Source organism: Vipera ursinii (genome assembly GCF_947247035.1).
Source record: "Vipera ursinii genome assembly, chromosome: 2".
Taxonomy (NCBI): Eukaryota; Metazoa; Chordata; class Lepidosauria; order Squamata; family Viperidae; genus Vipera; species Vipera ursinii.
Window position 1 is genome coordinate 199,587,505 of NC_139513.1, and position 18,626 is coordinate 199,606,130.

Below are 18,626 nucleotides of genomic sequence, written 5' to 3' on the forward strand. Positions count from 1 at the left end.
CAAAGGGCCACAGAGAGAGGCTGGTTTGCTGTACCTGTACCTTAAAAAAAAAGATTTTAAGCTAAGGTGCATAATATGATTCTGCTTGGTTATTATTTACAGAAGAATGGCTACCTTTCCCCAGTGACGCTATACTTAATTTGTTTCCATGTATCAGGGAATAAGTTTCACCTTTTTCATAAGTGATCTGCCAAGCTGGTTTGGCTGTTGTCTTATCCAAAGTAATTTGGAAGCTCCTCCAGTCTTCTCTCTCAACTGAGCACAGGCTGTGGAGGAGTTTGGAAAGCCCAAAGGCCATGTTTAGATCTATGATTGCCTTGCTGGGGGCTTTGCCCCCCAAAACGATCTGGGTAAGAATTAATTATATAGGTATTTTGTACTCTTGGGAATCATAGCCAAGACCTTCAGAGCCTCGTAGGGCTCCAGGTTCCCCTGTTGTAAAGGACTATATAAACCTTTTTTTCTTATCCAAAATAATCTCACTTCTTGTAGAGATAAAAGTATAATCTAAAATTCTTATTTAATGGCACTGAAGCAATCTTAGGAACACAGATAGTGCACTTTCGTAGATAAAGAATTCTCTATTCCTGTATTGCTTCAGCTTTGGTATTTTTTGTTAGCTAATGTCTAAGGTTTGTGTGATGAAGTATGCAGTTAAAGGAGAAGTTGGGGGTAATGTCACTGCCCTGCAGTTTTCCAGGGGAGAAGCAGACTATTCCCGAGAAGGTCCAAGACGAGACTGCACAGTCCTGAACTGGATGGTGCAGGGGAAGAACAGTTTCAAAGTAGTCACACCTTAGACTATAACTTCTGTATTAGCTTAGATCAGGGGTCTTCAAACCTGGACCTTTTATGACTTGTGGACTTCAACTCCCAGAATTCCTCAGCCAGTGGATCTGGATTTGAGTGGATCTCACTGTGTCATCACAGTTGGGCCTCACAGTTTTTAATCATCTCGTTTTCTTTTTAGGTGGCTTTGCTTTTGTTTATGAAGCTCAAGATCTTGGAAGTGGGAAGGATTATGCTTTGAAGGTATTTATCCTTATTTTGGGGGATTTTAATCTTCGGTTATTTTTCTATTCTTGACTTCATTGATGGTGACACTGTGAATAGTAAGTACTGTACAGCAGTTAAGAACAAATCAGTTCCAGAGTTGACTACTTATTAGTAAACATAAAATTTGTGGCTTTGCTACCAAATTCTAAGACTGTGTACTTGATAATTTCTTTGACTATAATTTTAGCAGAGTTGCTTTCAATTAGTATTACTGTGCAGCTATCTCCCCCAATCTGATGCCTTTCATAGGCTTTGGAAGTATAACGTCTGGAATTCCAACAAGTATGTGACTTAACATATCGGGAGGGATGTATAGGTTGGAGGAGACTATTCACATAATATTTAGCTAATAATCATCTGGCCCCCAATTTACTAAGACTATCCGGCAATACCATCTCTGCGTAAAAAGCTTCCATATATATGTTTGGAAATATTCGAGGATTCCTCCTCTCCTATTAAACGGGACGCGGTGGCTCAGTGGGTTAGGATGCTGAGCTTGTCAATCAGATGGTCGGCAGTTTGGCGGGTCGAATCCCGAGTGCCGCATAACAGAGTGAGCGCCTGTTACTCGTCCCAGCTCCTGCCAACCTAACAGTTCGAAAGCACATAAAAATGCAAGTAGAAAAATAGGGACTACTACGGTGGGAAGGTAACAGCGTTCCGTGTGCCTTTGGCGTCTAGTCGTGCCGGCCACATGACCATGGAGATGTCCTTGGACAAGCGCTGGCTCTTCGGCTTTGAAATGGAGATGAGCACCGGCCCCTAGAGTCGGAAACGACTAGCACACATGTGCGGGGGAACCTTTACCTTTACCTCTCCTATTCTTGACGTTCACTTTTCCTGGAATGTCTCCAATTACCTATCTGAAGTGAAAGCAATCCCCGTAAAGTGATCAGGAGAGCAAGAATGATCCATAGCATTTCAAGGGAAATACTTATTGTTGTCATTATTGCCCATCTGAGATGGCATACAGTGAGAATGGCTGTCAATTCATTTCTGTAGCAAACTGGAAAGTAATTAGGGCTGGGAGAGATTGGGTCTACCTCTCTTCATCCAGTACTTTTACCACTTCAGTACTCTGGATCATATAAAATTATACACTGAGCAATGGCCATTGTTAATTTCCATGTCCATATTATCAAGCTTTGCTTAAAGTACCACACTTACAGTGATAAGAAAATCAGTGTTATTGTGTGGGAATTTTTACAATCCTGCATAAAGTCCAGAAAAGTTGCACTTCCATTTTTCATTGGAACATTAATCCTAAGGAAGAAATGAACCCATCCATTGACCAATTAACATATATCTGCTCTTATGCTTGGTTATCTAGCTCAGCGTTTCCCAACCTTAGGAACTTGAAGATGCGTGGACTTCAACTCCCAGAATTCTGGGAGTTGAAGTCCACGCATCTTCAAGTTCCTAAGGTTGGGAAATGCTGATCTAGCTCTTCCTTCTTTTTTTTGTAATATGTGTCCTAAAAGAGTTTTAGACACATAAAGTGTTGAGGATGATACAAGTACCGCATAATAGTCTTGACAGACTAATTCTAAAGACAAGAGGAAATGAAAAAGATTTAGTTATTAATTCCCAGACTTCTAGATCTTTCTCCAGCCTTACTCATTAACTCACTAGTTCAAGCAAATACTTTCTCCATAACTTTAAAAAAATGCAGATGATTGCTGAATAAATAAAAGCACTTCCTTCTTTCCATGCCTATGGGATATTTTTCTCTCAGATGCCAGTTTTACACCAAATCATTGTGGTTTTCCATTTAATACAGCATGATTTTTGCAAATAAGAATAAATATCTTCACAGTGAGCCCTGATGGCATTGCCTTTTGATTTAGAAGAACCCAAATTTATTTATAACTGTTGTTAAAATAACGGTTTTATAATTTGCAAACTACTGACCATGATGAACAGTGAACAGCGTAAATGATATTTGATAATATGACAGCATAGGGTCCAAGGTGCTATTGTAAGAATTGAAACAATAAATATTCCATTCTTCTGTTCTAATTTTGGAACCAAATGTCAAACTAAACTCTGGTTTGAGTAGGAGAGGAAAGCAAGAATGCTAAGCAGAACTAAGTTCTCAATTATTGGTTTGAGCAGGAGAAAACAGGAATGAATGCATTCTACGTAGCAAAAAGCAGCTCAATCGTAGTGTGACGAGCCTGGATTCCTAGCTTAAAGTAACATACCCTGTTTAAAGTTTATGAATGAAATGCTTTAACGTACTCAATATATGAATGTACATATGTACACACAGACACAAACACACACACAGATGACCGTTAGCTGTATATGATTACAGTTAGTCTTTGATTTATGACCAATTGTTCAGGGATCATTCAAAATTACCATGGTGCTGAACAATGGACTTATGACTTGTATTCGAACTTACAGCTGCTGCAGCACCCCTGTGACCATGTGATCACAATTCAAGTGCTTTGTAATCCACCTGCCCTCATGACCAGCTGCAACTGCCGCTACCTTCCTATATTTCATCCCCATCCCACCTTGCTGGGTGCTTTGGACCTACTTCCCACCTAGCCGGGTACCCAAAGGCCTTGGGCCTGCTTCTTGCTCTGCTGGGTACCACATCCTTAATTCTCCTCCTCTGCTCCGTCACACCTTGCTCCATTTACCTCTTCTGAAGATTCTACTTCCTAAAGAGAATCAGCCAATGCACCATGTGGCCTCCTTATACAAAAGCCACCTTGAGCCACTCTGGAAGCGAGTGCCATTTTGGAAGCTGCAGCAATCCTTGGGCCACCTGTTTCCGGGATGGCATGAGGCTCTATGAGAAGGCCATAAGGCACATTGGTTGATTTTCTTTTCGAAAGGCGATTTCCGAAGATCACTTTTCTGAAAGAGCACCCGGCTGATGTGACATGGATTCTTTTACGTAGGCTGCCTGGTGCCATGCCGGAAATGGCTTTCATGTCATCTCTCAGAAATGTACAGTTTTCCAATCCACATGATTTGGAAAATCATGCCCTCCTGAGAGACCGTGCGAATGGCACTTGCCTCCAGAATGTCTCAAACTAGCCTCTGCAGGAAGGTTGTGTGTCTTATTGGACAGGTGACCTTTGGAATTGGTCCTTGATTTGCCTACAACGTTTGTGTGACCTGATAACTTGTTTTTTTATATAATTGTAAGAGAGAGAAGGTTATAATTACTATTGTTTGGAAACAAAACAAACATACAAAAAAAGAGAAAGAAATCAAAATATTCTTTTTTGTGATCTCTTTATTTTTCCTGGCAGAGATTATTGTCCAATGAAGAGGAAAAGAACAAAGCTATCATTCAAGAAGTCTGCTTCATGGTATCCTTTTAGAGACAGGTGAAATCATATTATGCTTGGACTATCAAATCCTGGTTTAATAAGTAAGGATACAAAAGAGGTTTCTTCGCTCCTTCATCAGAGCAAAACTTTCATTTTATATTTAAACCAGAAACTATCTGAACATCTTCCAAACAGCTCAGCATTTGAAACCTGACTTTACCTGTGGCTTAAATATCAATTAATTGTGTTCCAGATTGTTTTGCTGTTGATGTGAAAGGAGAAGCAGAGGAGGCATGGATAGCAAGAAGGAGAGATCAGACGGTCTAAATGGGATATTTTTGATTAAATATATGAAAGAGCAAATTTGTTTGAAGTTGTAGTTGCTTCAGAGAACATATTAGCTCTACGTGCCTCCTAATTTGTGTCAATTATCCTGGTTTGAAACACTTTGGCTTTCTTTTGCCATATTAATCCAGGGTCTTAATAATATTGTTACATCACAAATGCTTTCCTTTGTCCTTTTCTCTCTCCTGCTTTAAATTATGCATAGAACGTGGTTGTGTTCAGCTGACCATTAAAAGCTGATCCTAATGTTAACTGGATAAGCTCAATATAAGCCATGCTTGAGAGCAGGGCAGGCAACAAGCCCAATTGCCAAACTTTGCCAATTGTGGCGGAATGCGGGATTCGTTGAGTTTTCAACATCCCGGGCTGGATGTCAGCACCTGTTTTTGTCCACGGTCTCTCGTTCAGAATTGGAATTATAATCCAACTGAGCGAACTGTAGTTCTGTTGCATGACTGCAAAGAGGTTTTCCAAATAAAGAAGAAACTTTGAAACTTTAACAGAGACACGTTATTCAGAAAAAGCTATCTGGACATCCAAACGTCGTCCAGTTCTGTTCTGCTGCCTCCATTGGAAAAGAAGAATCGGATACTGGGCAAGGAGAATTTCTTCTGCTTACGGAACTTTGTAAAGGTAAAGTTGCAATTTTTGCGGAATCACCTTGGCTTGACAGCCTAATTCACTGACTCTGCCTGACTGGCTCCACTGAGAAAAGATTCGGGCGACGTTTCTTAGAACAAAAACATTTAGTATCAGGAAAGGGTTGCAGGGCTGCTCTGCACTTTGAGCAAAACGTATAGTCTTCATTAGCCGAAATTTGAAACTTAACTCCTCCGTTTTCATTTCTGACTTTTCTGTTTCAAGCAATATTTTAAAAACAGAATGGAGGAAAACATTATTTTAAGTGTAGCAGAGGAATGACTAAGTGACTCTTTCCCACTTTAGGACTCTCAGTTAATGTTTTCATTGCAGATTAAAATTTTCTGACTAATTATTTGGTGCGATAAGATCGAAGAATAAGTTTATCTCCTCCTCCTCCTCCTCCTCCCCCTCCCCCTCCCCCTTTATACTAGTGCCAGACATGCATAATTAAAATAGCTTTTTTTTTAAAGTTCTGGGTACAAATAAAAAAAGGAAAACTTTTAGAAATGTTCTGCATTTCAAAACCTGCCGTTTTTCTAGCCAAAAGCAGAATAGGTACTTAACCAAAAAGTGTTCAGTATTTGGTCTTCCCTGTTTCCCCTTTATTAGATTTTACCCTGCTCTTATTTCTTTATAAGTAAATCAAGGGGGCAAACATGCCTAATACTCCTTCTTCCTCCTATTTCCCCCCACAACAATCCTGTGAGATAAGTAGGGCTAAGACAGAGAGAGTGACTGTCCCAAAGTCATCCACCAAGCTTTCATGCTAAGGTAAGACTAGAACTCAGAGTCTCCTAGATACTAGGCCGGCACCTTCACTACTAACCAAGCCTCACAGCACCAAACCTTTCCAAAGGCTGAGTAATAATTGGAGTCTACTTCAGTACTTGTTTGCAGTCTAATATTGTACAAAATGATGATAGAGTATACTGAAGAAAAGAAGCATGTAGCTGAGGATACATTACGGGAGCCTTGTCTCTCCAGCAAAATCTCAGAGTACAGCTGTAGTGTTACTCACATTTTTCTCCTCCCTTTCTCATGATGTGTGCAGCAGCATACAATGTGTTTGCTTGGCATCAGCACTGTGCTCATCACACCATCGCAGAATGAGCCAAAACACCTGAGCTTCAACTCTTATGTTAGCATATACCAGGGGTAGGCAACCTTGGCTCTTTTATGACTCGTGGACTTCAACTCCCAGAATTCCTGAGCCAGCCATGCTGAGGGGAAAGGGAGAGGTTTCCATGCTGAGCCATGCCGGCTCAGGAATTCTGGGAGTTGAAGTCCACGAGTCATAAAAGAGCCAAGGTTGCTTACCCCTGGCATATACCAAGAAATTAAAGGGATCAGGGGATATTTATGGGCTTTTGTTGGCTGTCATCAAAATTAGCATCCCTGGTACCTCTTCCATAATGTGTGTGATTCATGGATTTTATGTTCATAGGGCAGCTGGTGGAATTTTTAAAGAAAGTGGAATCTAAAGGCCCCCTCTCGTGTGACACAGTTTTGAAGATATTTTATCAGACTTGCCGTGCTGTGCAACATATGCACAAGCAGAAGCCTCCTATTATTCATAGAGATCTAAAGGTAAGGAAGCCAAGTTTTCTTTACTCCTTATGAGATTGAAGAAAGGATACCGTCAGTCAGGATGAGCTTGAATTTGCCTGTAGTAGCGAGAAAGGTGTTGTACAGGTAGTCCTTACTCCTTGACTTACGATCACAATTGACCCCAAAGTTTCTGTTTTTAAGTGAGATATTTGTTAAGTGAGTTTTGCTCCATTTTACGACCTTTCTTGCCACAGTTGTTAAGTGAATCACTGCAGTTGGTAAATTAATAACCCGATTGTTAAGTGAATCTGGCTTCCCCATTGACTTTGCTTGTCAGAAGGGTGCAAAAGATGATCTCATGACCTTGGGACACAGCAGCGGTGATAAGTATGAGCCAGTTGCCAAGCATCTGAATTTCGATCACATGACCTTGGGAATGCTGCAAAGGTCGTAATGGTCATAAGTCACTTTTTTTAGTGCCATTGTAAAATTGAACAGTCACTAAATAAATTTATAAGTCAAAGACTACCTGTACAGAAGAGTAAAAACTCTAGGTTGGGTTGTCAGGTTAAAACATAATGGAATTGTTTAGTGATTATGTTATTAAATTGACATGAACATTGAAGAGAATCATAGAATTATGTTGTTCTTTATGTTGCATGGAGGATGAAGAGCATATACATGTGGCTGAAAAGGTGTCAGGTCTTGAATCTCATTGCTAAAGCATTTAAAATTATCTTGTTCTCAGTAACTTCCCAAATGTTCCTTGGAGCACGGTGTTTCTGCTCAAACACGAACTTAAGGTAGAATATTTGAATTTGAAAGCAAGCTATTGAACCTTAGAAAAATGTTTAGTTTAATGAGAGCTTCGATAATCTTGATGATGTGACCCTTGGTGATGTGAACACAGATATGCGTAAGTAGAGGCCTTTTTAATGTAAGTATGTATAACTTGTCTCTGCAGATTGAAAATATGCTGATAAGTAATCAAGGAACAATTAAATTGTGTGATTTTGGTAGTGCAACAGTAGTGACACATTATCCTGACTATAGCTGGTCTGCACAAAGACGGGCAACTGTTGAAGATGAGGTAAGACACACAGCACTATAGTTTATTTTCAGCATGTTGTGTTCCTTTTTGAAAACATTAAAGGTAAAGATAAAAGTTTCCCCTATCTAATCATAGAGGAACTAAAGAGCCTCTTGATGTGGGTGAAGAAGGAGAGGGCAAAAGTTGGCTTGAAACTCAACATTAAGAAAACCAAGATCATGGCATCTGGCCCTCTCAATTCCTGGCAAATAGAGGGGGAAGAAATGGAGGTAGTGGCAGATTTTATTTTCCTGGGCTCAAAGATCACCACAGATGGGGACTGCAGACAAGAAATTAAAAAACGCTTGCTCCTGGGGAGGAAAGCTATGGCAAATCTAGACAGCACACTAAAAAGCAGAGACATCACCCTGCCAACAAAAGTGCGTATAGTCAAGGCCATGGTTTTCCCAGTTGCAATGTGTGGCTGTGAAAGTTGGACCATAAGAAAGGCTGAGCGCTAAAGAATTGAGGCCTTTGAACTATGGTGCTGGAGAAGACTCTGTTCTGTACCAGCCTGCTACCAGCCCTGCAGAAAAGGCAGGGACAACCCCTCCACAAACGGCAAGAGGCTGGAACTACGCCTGCCAAATTGATAGCTACAAAAGCAAACAAGACACGAACCAAGAAACCAGAGCTTTAAGAAGCATGAACCATCCGAGCGGTTGCCTTCAGCAAACCAGCCCTCCCAGACATTCCCCTTATATAGAGTTTAGGGCGTGGCTTCTCTCTGCCTCCTTCCGAGAAGCCCCATTGCCTTCCTCTGTTTACTCCTAATTGACTGCCTCCTGCGTCGGGCGTCCTTGAACAGGGCCAGCTGTGGGTCATCTTCATCCACACTGTCAGGCTCACACAGCTGGGTCTCCGTGGTGACCAAGTGGGAGGGGCCTGGCTGAGGGCTATCATCAGCAAGATCTTCAACCCCCTCAGCAAGGTCTTCAACACCCCCCTCCTCCTCTGAGTCGTCCGACCCAACTGCCGAACCCACAGGCTGACCCTGAATCACAACAGACTCCTGCGAGTCCCTTGAACTGCAAGGCGATCAAACCGGTCAGTCCTAGAGGAGATCAACCCTGACTGCTCATTAGAAGGCCAGATCCTGAAGCTAAAACTCAAATACTTTGGCCACCTAATGAGGAGGAAGGACTCACTGGAGAAGAGCCTAATGCTGGGAAAGATTGAGGGCAAGAAAAGAAGGGGACAGAGAATGAAGCACTGAAGCAGTAGGCGTGAGCTTAAATGGACTCCAAAAGATGGTAGAGGACAGGAAGGCCTGGAGGAACGTTGTCCATGGGGTCGCGATGGGTCGGACACGACTTTGCAACTAACAACAACAACAACATCTAGTCGTGTCCAGTGCTCATCTCCGTTTCTTAGCCAAGGGAGACAGTGTTGTCTGAAGACATTTCCGTAGTCATGTGACGAACATGACTATATGCTGAAGCACATAGAACGCTGTTACCTTCCCACCGAAGGGCTACTTATTTATCTACTTGCATTTGCGTGCTTTCAAACGAAGTGGGCGCTCACCCCTTGCATGGCGTTCGGGTCTTGAACCCGGGCTCAACGTCATCAACCCCTGAGCCATCGCGCTCCACATTTGAAAACATTATTATATTAAAAATAATTCTTAGTTTAAAAAAGTTAGTTGCGTATCATTTATATAAGAATCTTATCTTTGCTGGTTATCATTGGCCTTTTCAAAGAGTTTCCAGCACTTAGGTGGCTTGGCTTCAGTTGCTACTGAGTATTGCATTATTTGAATTTCTACTCTCTGACCATGCTATTAAATACTGTGCTTTTTTGTTTCATTAATGCTTGCCTAGCAAAAAAAAGATGGATATATTCCATTTGAATACACTCTGTGCCAAAACTCCCATGCTGGGTTTTCTAAATGTATTCCCAGCCAAGCTGCATCTGTTGTCCTCTCTTGTACAGTTCTGCTTTTGAGAACAGCTTTTCAAAGAGTTCGTCTGTTTTTTTGGCAAAGACTGGTAGAAAAGGAACAGGAAATTGAGGTTAGGAACAGGAGATGCAGAGGGGAAAATCAAAGAGTTTTGGATAGGGCTGAATCTCTTTTTCCTTATGTATCCCGCATACTTATAAAAAACTGCTCAAACATATAAGAAGCGTATGTGGGAGTTTTGTTGCCCTGCAAAACCCATCATCTCTTCTTTAATCCTTTAGCTGAGCAGTTTGTGAAGAATCACATAGCCACTTTGATGTAGTAGCTCTCTCTTGTCTACAGGGAGAGTTACATAATCCTTTTTCAGCTGAAGACTGTGTAGCTAAAAGGTTTGCCCTGGGTCAGGACAAAAGCTAAACAAATTTAACTTAGTTGGAAAGATCAAGAGCACCAAGGTGTACCTCTAGTTTAATTGTGATCTTTTTTGTCCAGAGTATATCACAGAATTATAGCTCTTTCTCAAAAGACTTGACTATTGCTGGCTAAATAACTTTTCTCCAAAGACTACAGGAAAGTTGCTTGTTTTGTGAGACGGGTGGCAAGATAAATTAGACAAATAAAATAATTGAGTGTAACTAACTAAAGAATTTCATTATTGTTATGCAAGTAAATTCTTTGGTCTTGCACATGGATCTGCTTTCTGTAAAAGCTAGGATAACTTATGAAAAGACTGAATGTAAAACAGCCTAAGGCCAAAGTTCAACTAAATAAGTGACTTTGATGTAAAAAAAATATATATTTGTGGATTAACTCTAAATCTCTTATTTCGTGTTTACAGGTCACAAGGAACACGACGCCAATGTATAGAACTCCTGAAATTATAGATTTGTATTCAAACTTTCCAATTGATGAAAAGCAAGATATATGGGTATGGATTTTCTTTCTGCATATTGTCCCTATCGATTAGGCTTTCTCATTTATTTAGAGAAAGTCTCCTTCTTCCATTCTCTGATAAGAGTCCACCAGGTAGCTAATACTAATCTGTTACAATGTATGGACACCATTCAGTGCAGATGTTAAAACTGAAATAAAGAGCTGCAAAATCTAAAATTGGCATCTCAAAAAAAAAAGCCCCTAATAGTGTGATGAAAGTAACTTGGGTAAAACCTCAGGGAAATAAGGAAGCAGTAAAATACCCTTAGAGATAGCAATATTCCAAGCGGACCTCTCAATTCTGTTCCTACAAGACTTATTCTGCGGTCTTGCTGCTCATCCTCAGTGAAGCTGCTTAACCTTTCCTAAGGTTTTGCGCAGATCAGAAACGGGACATTTTCTACCTGGAGCTTAAACTCTAAATGATATGACACAGATGGAAAAAGAGAGAAGGGGAGAGAAGGAAAAAGCGTTGCTTTTAAAGGCAACTGGAAGGAAGCCCCCACAGCTCTAATTCAGTAGAGTGGGCCGTGCCAACTCGTGTTTGCTTCTGCTTTCTAATTTTTCCAGAACTGATTTGTTATTATTAAAACGATCAATGAAACCCCATGTAGTTCATTGTGGGATCAGTCCCAGGGGCTCTCTTTCAGAATAACAGAGTTGGAAGTAACCTCGGAGGTCTTTCTTCCTGCTCAGACAGGACACCCTATACCAGGGGTGTCAAACTCAATTACATTGAGGGCCGCATCAGCATTGCGGTTGCCCTCAGGGAGCTGGGTGGGTGTGGCCTGGGTGGGCATGGCTAAAGTGCGTATGGCCTACTGGGTGGGCATGGCCAGGTCTACATTGTTCGCATCAAGGTTGCCTATGGGGGCCTGGGCAGGAGTGGGACAGACCTGAGGGTCTCTGGGCCAGGGCCAAGGCAGTGGGGGCCGTTCCCTCACTGTTTCCAGGATGGCTTTGCGGGCCGCATGAAACCACTTCACGGGCCAGATCTGGCCCCTGGGCCTTGTGTTTGACATGTCTGCCCTATACCATTTCAGACAAAAGGTTGTCCGGTCTCTTCTTAAAAACTTCCAGTGTTGGAGCATTCACAGCTTCTGGAGGCAGGTTGTTCCACTGGTTAATTGTTCTAACTGTCAGGAAGTTTCTCCTTAGTTCTAGGTTGCTTCGCTCCTTGATTAGTTTCCATCCATTGCTTCTTGTCCTGCCTTCAGGTGCTTTGGGGAATAGCTTGACTCCCTCTTCTTTGTGGCAGCCCCTGAGATATTGGAACACTGCTATCCTGTCAACCCTGGTCCTTCTTTTCATTAAACTGGATAATTCAGTATATTTCAAGTATATTTCAGTTTCAAGTATATCTCTCTTATATGCTCCAAGTAAGATGTTTAATTAAAAGCTCCTTAGGAAGCACCAATGTGAAATTATGAAGAAAAGGAAAATGCAAAGGTGAATCTAAGGGTGACAAGATTTTTTCAGCTGAAAATATTCTGATAGAAGAGAATATTATGTATTCCATGAAAAGATTCTACAAGCGAAACCTTTTTCAACCATATCACATAACTATACACAAAAGGACTACCTCACATTATAAAGTTCCTCTCACAGCTTCCACAGTAGCTTCTTTTTGATGATCTGAGGCCACGAAGAAAGGTGTCTGAAAACACAAGAAGCGGAGGATAAAAAGAAGGGCCCTTCTATACTTTGGCTCCTTTGATAGTCCATTTCCTCTGTAGGCTTTAACAATTGCCTGTAAAACACAACTGTCCCATTAATTGACTTAAGTCTTTCAAAAGACTCCAAAACATAGCAACTTTTTAGAAAGCAGTATCCTATTTTTAGGCACCTGTTGGATAATCATTCTTGTCGATGAAGCATTTAACTCTCTTATCAGATGCTGAATTGTCAGATCAGCTCAAAATCTGAAACAATAACAACTTAAAAGGAAGGATAGTCATTGTTACAACTGATTTGGCTAAGCCAGGTGCCTTCAAATCTGGCCCTTTTATGACTTGTGGACTTCAACTCCCAGAATTCCTCAGCCAGGCATGCCTGGCTGAGGAATTCTGGGAATTGAAGTCCACAAGTCATAAAAGGGCCAAGTTTGAAGACCCCCTAGGCTAGGCCTTGAATGATTTAGTCTTGTTCATTTTCTTTTCGTAAATCCTTTGTTATTTCCATGCAGGCCTTGGGTTGCATCCTCTACTTGTTGTGCTTTAGGCAACACCCTTTTGAAGATGGAGCGAAGCTTCGAATAGTCAATGGAAAATACTCCATCCCACAGAGCGACACAAAATATACTGTGTTTCACGATCTTATACGTAAGTTTCAGACAATGACACCAAACACCTGGAGAGGCGGCACAAAAAGCAGGGGAGCTGATGATTTTGTAGAGAATTTTATGGTTTCCTTCTAAACTCACAAATGCATTAGGTTTCTATACCTACAAGTCCATGTGAAAAGCCTCTCTACACCCGCTGTTTCAACCTGCTACTTGAGAAAGTGTTGGACGCACATTTGTTCATCATTCCTGCTTCTCAGTGTCCATGCTAGAGAGCAGTAATGGGAGCCATTACAAGTGCAACCCATTTGAAGAGGATAGACTAGGAATTGCTGGCTTACTCTTAATTCAGGAAGAACCCTGGTACACGCAAAAAGATTGTCTTTTTATTTATTTATTTATTTAGTATAATTTAAATGTGTGGCTTCATTTTAGCTACTTCCTACTGCTGGCATTTCAGAGTTGCATCATAGCGAGGCTCACAACTCCTGTTGGCAAACTTTTTAATATGCGCTGATCTTTTCCTTGCATTGTTTTTTAGGTTCTGCTTTGAGGGTGAATCCAGAAGAGAGGCTGTCCATTACTGAGCTTGTCAATCAGCTGCAGGAGATTGCGGCTGCTAGAAATGTGAATCCAAAGTCCCCTATCACAGAGGTAATAGATCCGGTTTGGTGAAACCAGTTCTCAGCTATGTGGCAAGACGTAGCCTATCCATACTGAACTAAAAAACGCGGGGTAGATTTGGGCTTGGTTAATAGTCAGATGGTAGAATCCCAGGGACCCCAGAAATGTAGGTGAGGTTAGGAAGAAAGCATTATCAAACCACTCTTTTATTTCTGCCAGGAAAATGTCATGCGTGTCTCGAAGTAATCAGGAATTTAACTTAAGGATGTTTCGGTTTTGTAAAAGTCTTTGGTGGCGGCAACAGCCATGTTTTTAAACTGGGCAGCAGCAGCACCACAACCAACACCACCCTCTTTTTTTTTTAAACCTATCCTCTGCAGTAAAAGGGGCAAGGAAATAGCATGACATTGTCCTTGGATGGAACAGAAACAGTAGCCAGCTTTTGGCATTATTGGGAGGATTGCAAAATGTTGGGTATCGACGATGTCATTTTAGAGGGCTTTGGAGAACTGAAGAAAAGAGAAATACTATGATTGGCTTTTGGGAATGGGAACTGCATAATTCCTCCCCAAATTATCCTTTCATTCTGTTCTCTTTCTGCTCCTCCAGGCTAAAATTTCAAAGGCGAAGGAGAAAAGAAAATCGGTGAAATATAGAGCAGACTATATACGCCAGTTCTCCATTTTTGGCTGGGTGGCTGGGCTTAGATAGGGGCCTCGAGTCAAGACTTGCTAAGAGGCCCCTGATAAAATTTTTAGCCGGTTATTTTAAGAGGTTAGGGAGGGGGAGGGAGGGGGGGTAGGGAAATCTTTAACCGGCACTCAGTCTGGTCCTGTTAGAGGTCCTGATGGGACGGGGTCGGGGGAGGTGGCTGCTAGTGCTGGGAATGTGGGGGTGGGGCTTCAAATCCCCACGGCGATAGGGAATGGCAGCAGGTGTTTGCGCGGAGGGCCATATCAACATCTGGGATCGCGCCCCCGCTATCTCCGAGCGGTGGCGCGCTCCGACCCTCCGGTTAGCGCCCTCTTACCCGGGGATGAGGGTGATCAGGCCCCTGAGCTCAGGTTGGTCTATTTTAATGCTAGATCCGTAGTTAACAAAGCTCCCCTCATCCACAATCTGATCAAGGAGGAATGTGCGGATCTAGCGTGCATCACGGAAACTTGGTTGGGTTCGGAGGGAGGGGTGCCTCTCACCGAGTTATGCCCGCCAGGTTTCCGGGTGCTGCACCAGCCACGGGCTCAGGGCAGGGGTGGTGGGGTGGCAGTGGTTATTCGGGAGACTTTGTGTCCCCGGGAGGCCACCATTGTCCAGATGGCCGGGAGTGAAACCCTCCTCTTGAGATGTGGTCCTCGGGTTCAGTTGGGCTTGTTGCTTACATACCTGGCGCCCAGCTGTGTGGCAACAGCCCTGCCTGAGCTGCTCGACACCCTCTCAGGGTTGGCGGTGGAGTTCCCCAGGCTTATAGTCCTGGGTGACTTCAATCTGCCGTCACTGGGGGGGTCGTCGGAGTTAGCTCGGGAGTTCATGGCTTCCATGACAGCCATGGGCCTGACCCAGGTTATTGAGGGCCCAACTCATGAGGGGGATCATACTCTCGACCTGGTGTTCCTGTCTGGACAGTGGTTGGATGATCTGGGAGGGGGTTCTCCGTCCATCACCCCTCTGTCATGGTCAGATCATCACCTCCTGAGGCTGGTTTTCCGTCATGCCATCCCCCGCCGCTGGGCGGCGGAACCGACCAGGTGGTTCCGCCCCAGGCGCCTAATGGACCCGGATCGGTTCCAGAGGGCGCTTGGGCCTATACCTATCACCCTTACCCACAGCCCAGTCGATGCTCTGGTGGAGGCCTGGGAAACGGCTGCCACCAGGGCACTCGACTGCGTTGTACCCATGCGACCTCTGACCCGGCGCAGATCCCGCTGGGCCCCATGGTTTTCTGTGGAGCTCCGGGAGATGAAGCATAGGAGACGAGGTCTAGAGAGCGGTTGGAGATCCAGCCGATCCGAATCCGACTGATTGCAGTTAAGAACCTTTATAAGGTCTTATCTTGCGGCGATAAGGACGGCGAAGTCCAACTACTTTGCCGCCCTTGTCGCGTCCGCAGATAATCGCCCGGCCGCCCTGTTTAGGGTGACTCGCTCCCTCCTTAATCAGGAGGTGAGGGAGGATCCCTTGCAGGGACGAGCCGAGGAGTTTAGTCATCATCTGGCGGACAAAATCGCTCGGATCCGGACTGGCCTGGACTCTGACTGGGCAGAGTCTGATGTGGAGGAATCAGGCGGTCTTGAGCACGTTATCTGGACTGAGTTCGACCCTGTTTCCCCTGATGATGTGGACAGGATCATGGGGAGACTGAGCACCACCACCTGTTTGTTGGATCCGTGCCCCTCCTGGCTAGCTTATGCGGCTCGGGAGGGAACACGAGGCTGGTTCCATGCAGTAATAACAGCTTCTTTGAAGGAGGGTGTCTTCCCTGCCGCCTTGAAGGAGGCGGTGGTGAGACCCCTCCTCAAGAAGCCTGCTTTGGACCCGGCTGTTTTAAACAACTATCGTCCAGTCTCCAACCTTCGCTTTTTGGCGAAGGTTGTTGAGAGTGTGGTGGCGCATCAGCTCCCTCTGTTCCTGGAGGAAACTGATTATCTGGACCCGTACCAATCGGGCTTCAGGCCCGGACACAGCACGGAGACGGCATTGGTCGCGCTGGTGAATGATCTCTGGAGGGCTAGGGACAGGGGTTGCTCCTCTGTCCTGGTCCTATTAGATCTCTCAGCGGCTTTCGATACCATCGACCATGGTATCCTGCTGCGGCGTCTCAGGGGGTTGGGAGTGGGAGGCACCGTTGTACGGTGGTTCTCCTCCTACCTCCAGGGCCGCTCGCAGTCGGTGTTGACAGGAGGGCAGAGATCCGCCCCGAGGTCTCTCATTTGTGGAGTTCCTCAGGGGTCGGTTCTCTTGCCTCTCCTGTTCAACATCTACATGAAGCCGCTGGGTGAGATCATTCGTGGTTTTGGGGTGGGGTATCACCAGTACGCTGATGATACCCAACTTTTTCTTTCCACCCCGAACCAACCCAGTGATGCCCTCTCCGTGATGTCCCGGTGCCTGGAGGCGGTTCAGGTCTGGATGGGGAGAAACAGGCTTCGTCTCAATCCCGCCAAGACTGAGTGGCTGTGCATATCGGCATCTCGGGTTAACCAAGTTATTCCACCTCTAACGATGGGGGGTGAGGTGTTACCCCCCGTTGATAGGGCTCGCAACCTGGGCGTCCTCCTGGATTCACGGCTCAATTTTGAAGATCACATAGGAGCTGTGACCAGGGGGGCTTTTGCACAGGTTCGCCTGGTGCGCCAGTTGCGTCCCTATCTGGACCGAGACGTCCTACGCTTGTGACCTCCCGTTTGGACTACTGTAACGCTCTCTACATGGGGCTGCCCTTGAAGACCACTCGGAGGCTTCAACTGGTGCAGAATGCGGCCACGCGAGTTGTAATGGGGGTCTCCCGATACTCCCATGTAATACCTCTACTCCGCGAGCTGCATTGGCTTCCGGTTGCCCTCCGGGTGAAATTCAAGGTGCTGGTTATCACCTATAAAGCCCTACATGGCCTGGGTCCGGGCTATTTGAGGGAACACCTGCTGCCGGCATCAAACGCCCTTCGCCCAGTGCGCTCCCACAGGGAGGGTCTGCTCAGGGTTCCGCCGGTAAGAGATTGCCGGCGGGTGACACCCAGAGATAGGGCCTTCTCAGTGGGAGCGCCTGCCCTCTGGAACCAGCTGCCGGTGGAGCTGAGGACTGCCTCCGACCTCCGATCATTCCGCCGGGGCCTGAAGACCTGGCTCTTTGAGCTCTCGGGCCCAGACTGAGGAGAAAATTTTTAACTGGGGTTTTTAACAGTACAGGGTGAATTTAATATTTTTAACTTGGTTTTTAACTTTTGTATGGTTGATTTTTAATTCCCTGTAAACCGCCCTGAGTCCTCAGGGAAAGGGCGGTATATAAGTGCAATAAAATAAATAAATAAATTTTTAATAATTTGGCTTAGTGTTTTTTTTCATATTAGTTAGATTATTGCCTCTTGAATGCTTTATTTAGAGCTTTATATTAAAATCAAAATTTGCAGTGATCCTTGTATTCTATTTTTACAATCAACAAAACATATTTAAAGTGACTCAATATTACCTTTTTAGTACAGATTGGCTGTGGGTGGGGAGGAGTGGGAGTTTTATTTATGTTCACTCCTGCTGTGATGCTTTTTTTCCAGCTTCTTGAACAAAATGGGGGCTACGGGAATTATGCTCAGCCTAAGACATCTTCAGCATTGGTGCCACAGAACTCAAAACCTGCTGGTCAGCTTAACAATATATATAATGCGGGTATGATGCTTAATGGAATTTTCTTCATGTACTGTCCAATTCTTACTGTTTCTTTTAACATTTCTGGCATCTTATGTAGCCTTTCTTACAGTATTTGACAGTCTCGATTCTTATTTATTTTAGCATTGCTACTAAACTTTTAGGTTTAGACTTTAAAAAGTTTCCCCAAATTCAGAAGTCCTTGGTAAGAAATAATAGTAATCAAGCTTTGAACAGACTCATGATTTCCTTACCTTCTCATATTGATAACATCATATTTACAGTTGAGTTGTTAGATTAGGAGACCCATTTCATAATTTATTCTTTGGGCCGGCTACACTCTCACACCCCAAACTCCTCCCAAGAAAAAAAAGGAAGGGGAAGCGTTATGGTTCCCACCTTGAGTTTCTGAAGGAAAGTGAGATATAAATCTAACAAACTTCCAGGTTTGGAGTAAATCATGGAATCATAGCAAATCACAGTAGCTTGGACTGTTGGAGTAACGGGGATGGGGGAGAGTGATTCTGTCTGATGTAGAAAATTCAGTCTGATTCCT

The 18,626-nt window shown here is 43.9% G+C and overlaps 1 protein-coding gene across 3 annotated transcripts in view; it reads left to right on the forward strand.

Moving 5' to 3' along the window:
- GAK (cyclin G associated kinase) overlaps nucleotides 1-18,626 on the forward strand; it is a 90,035-nt gene that overhangs the window by 20,644 nt on the left and 50,765 nt on the right. For all 3 annotated transcript variants that reach the window (XM_083353720.1, XM_083353721.1, XM_083353722.1), the window contains exons 2-10: nucleotides 971-1,032; nucleotides 4,329-4,388; nucleotides 5,213-5,327; nucleotides 6,781-6,923; nucleotides 7,849-7,974; nucleotides 10,716-10,805; nucleotides 12,996-13,131; nucleotides 13,633-13,745; nucleotides 17,980-18,091. In XM_083353720.1, the coding sequence (XP_083209846.1) occupies nucleotides 971-1,032; nucleotides 4,329-4,388; nucleotides 5,213-5,327; nucleotides 6,781-6,923; nucleotides 7,849-7,974; nucleotides 10,716-10,805; nucleotides 12,996-13,131; nucleotides 13,633-13,745; nucleotides 17,980-18,091 (957 nt within the window). The remainder of the gene's footprint in view (nucleotides 1-970; nucleotides 1,033-4,328; nucleotides 4,389-5,212; nucleotides 5,328-6,780; nucleotides 6,924-7,848; nucleotides 7,975-10,715; nucleotides 10,806-12,995; nucleotides 13,132-13,632; nucleotides 13,746-17,979; nucleotides 18,092-18,626) is intronic.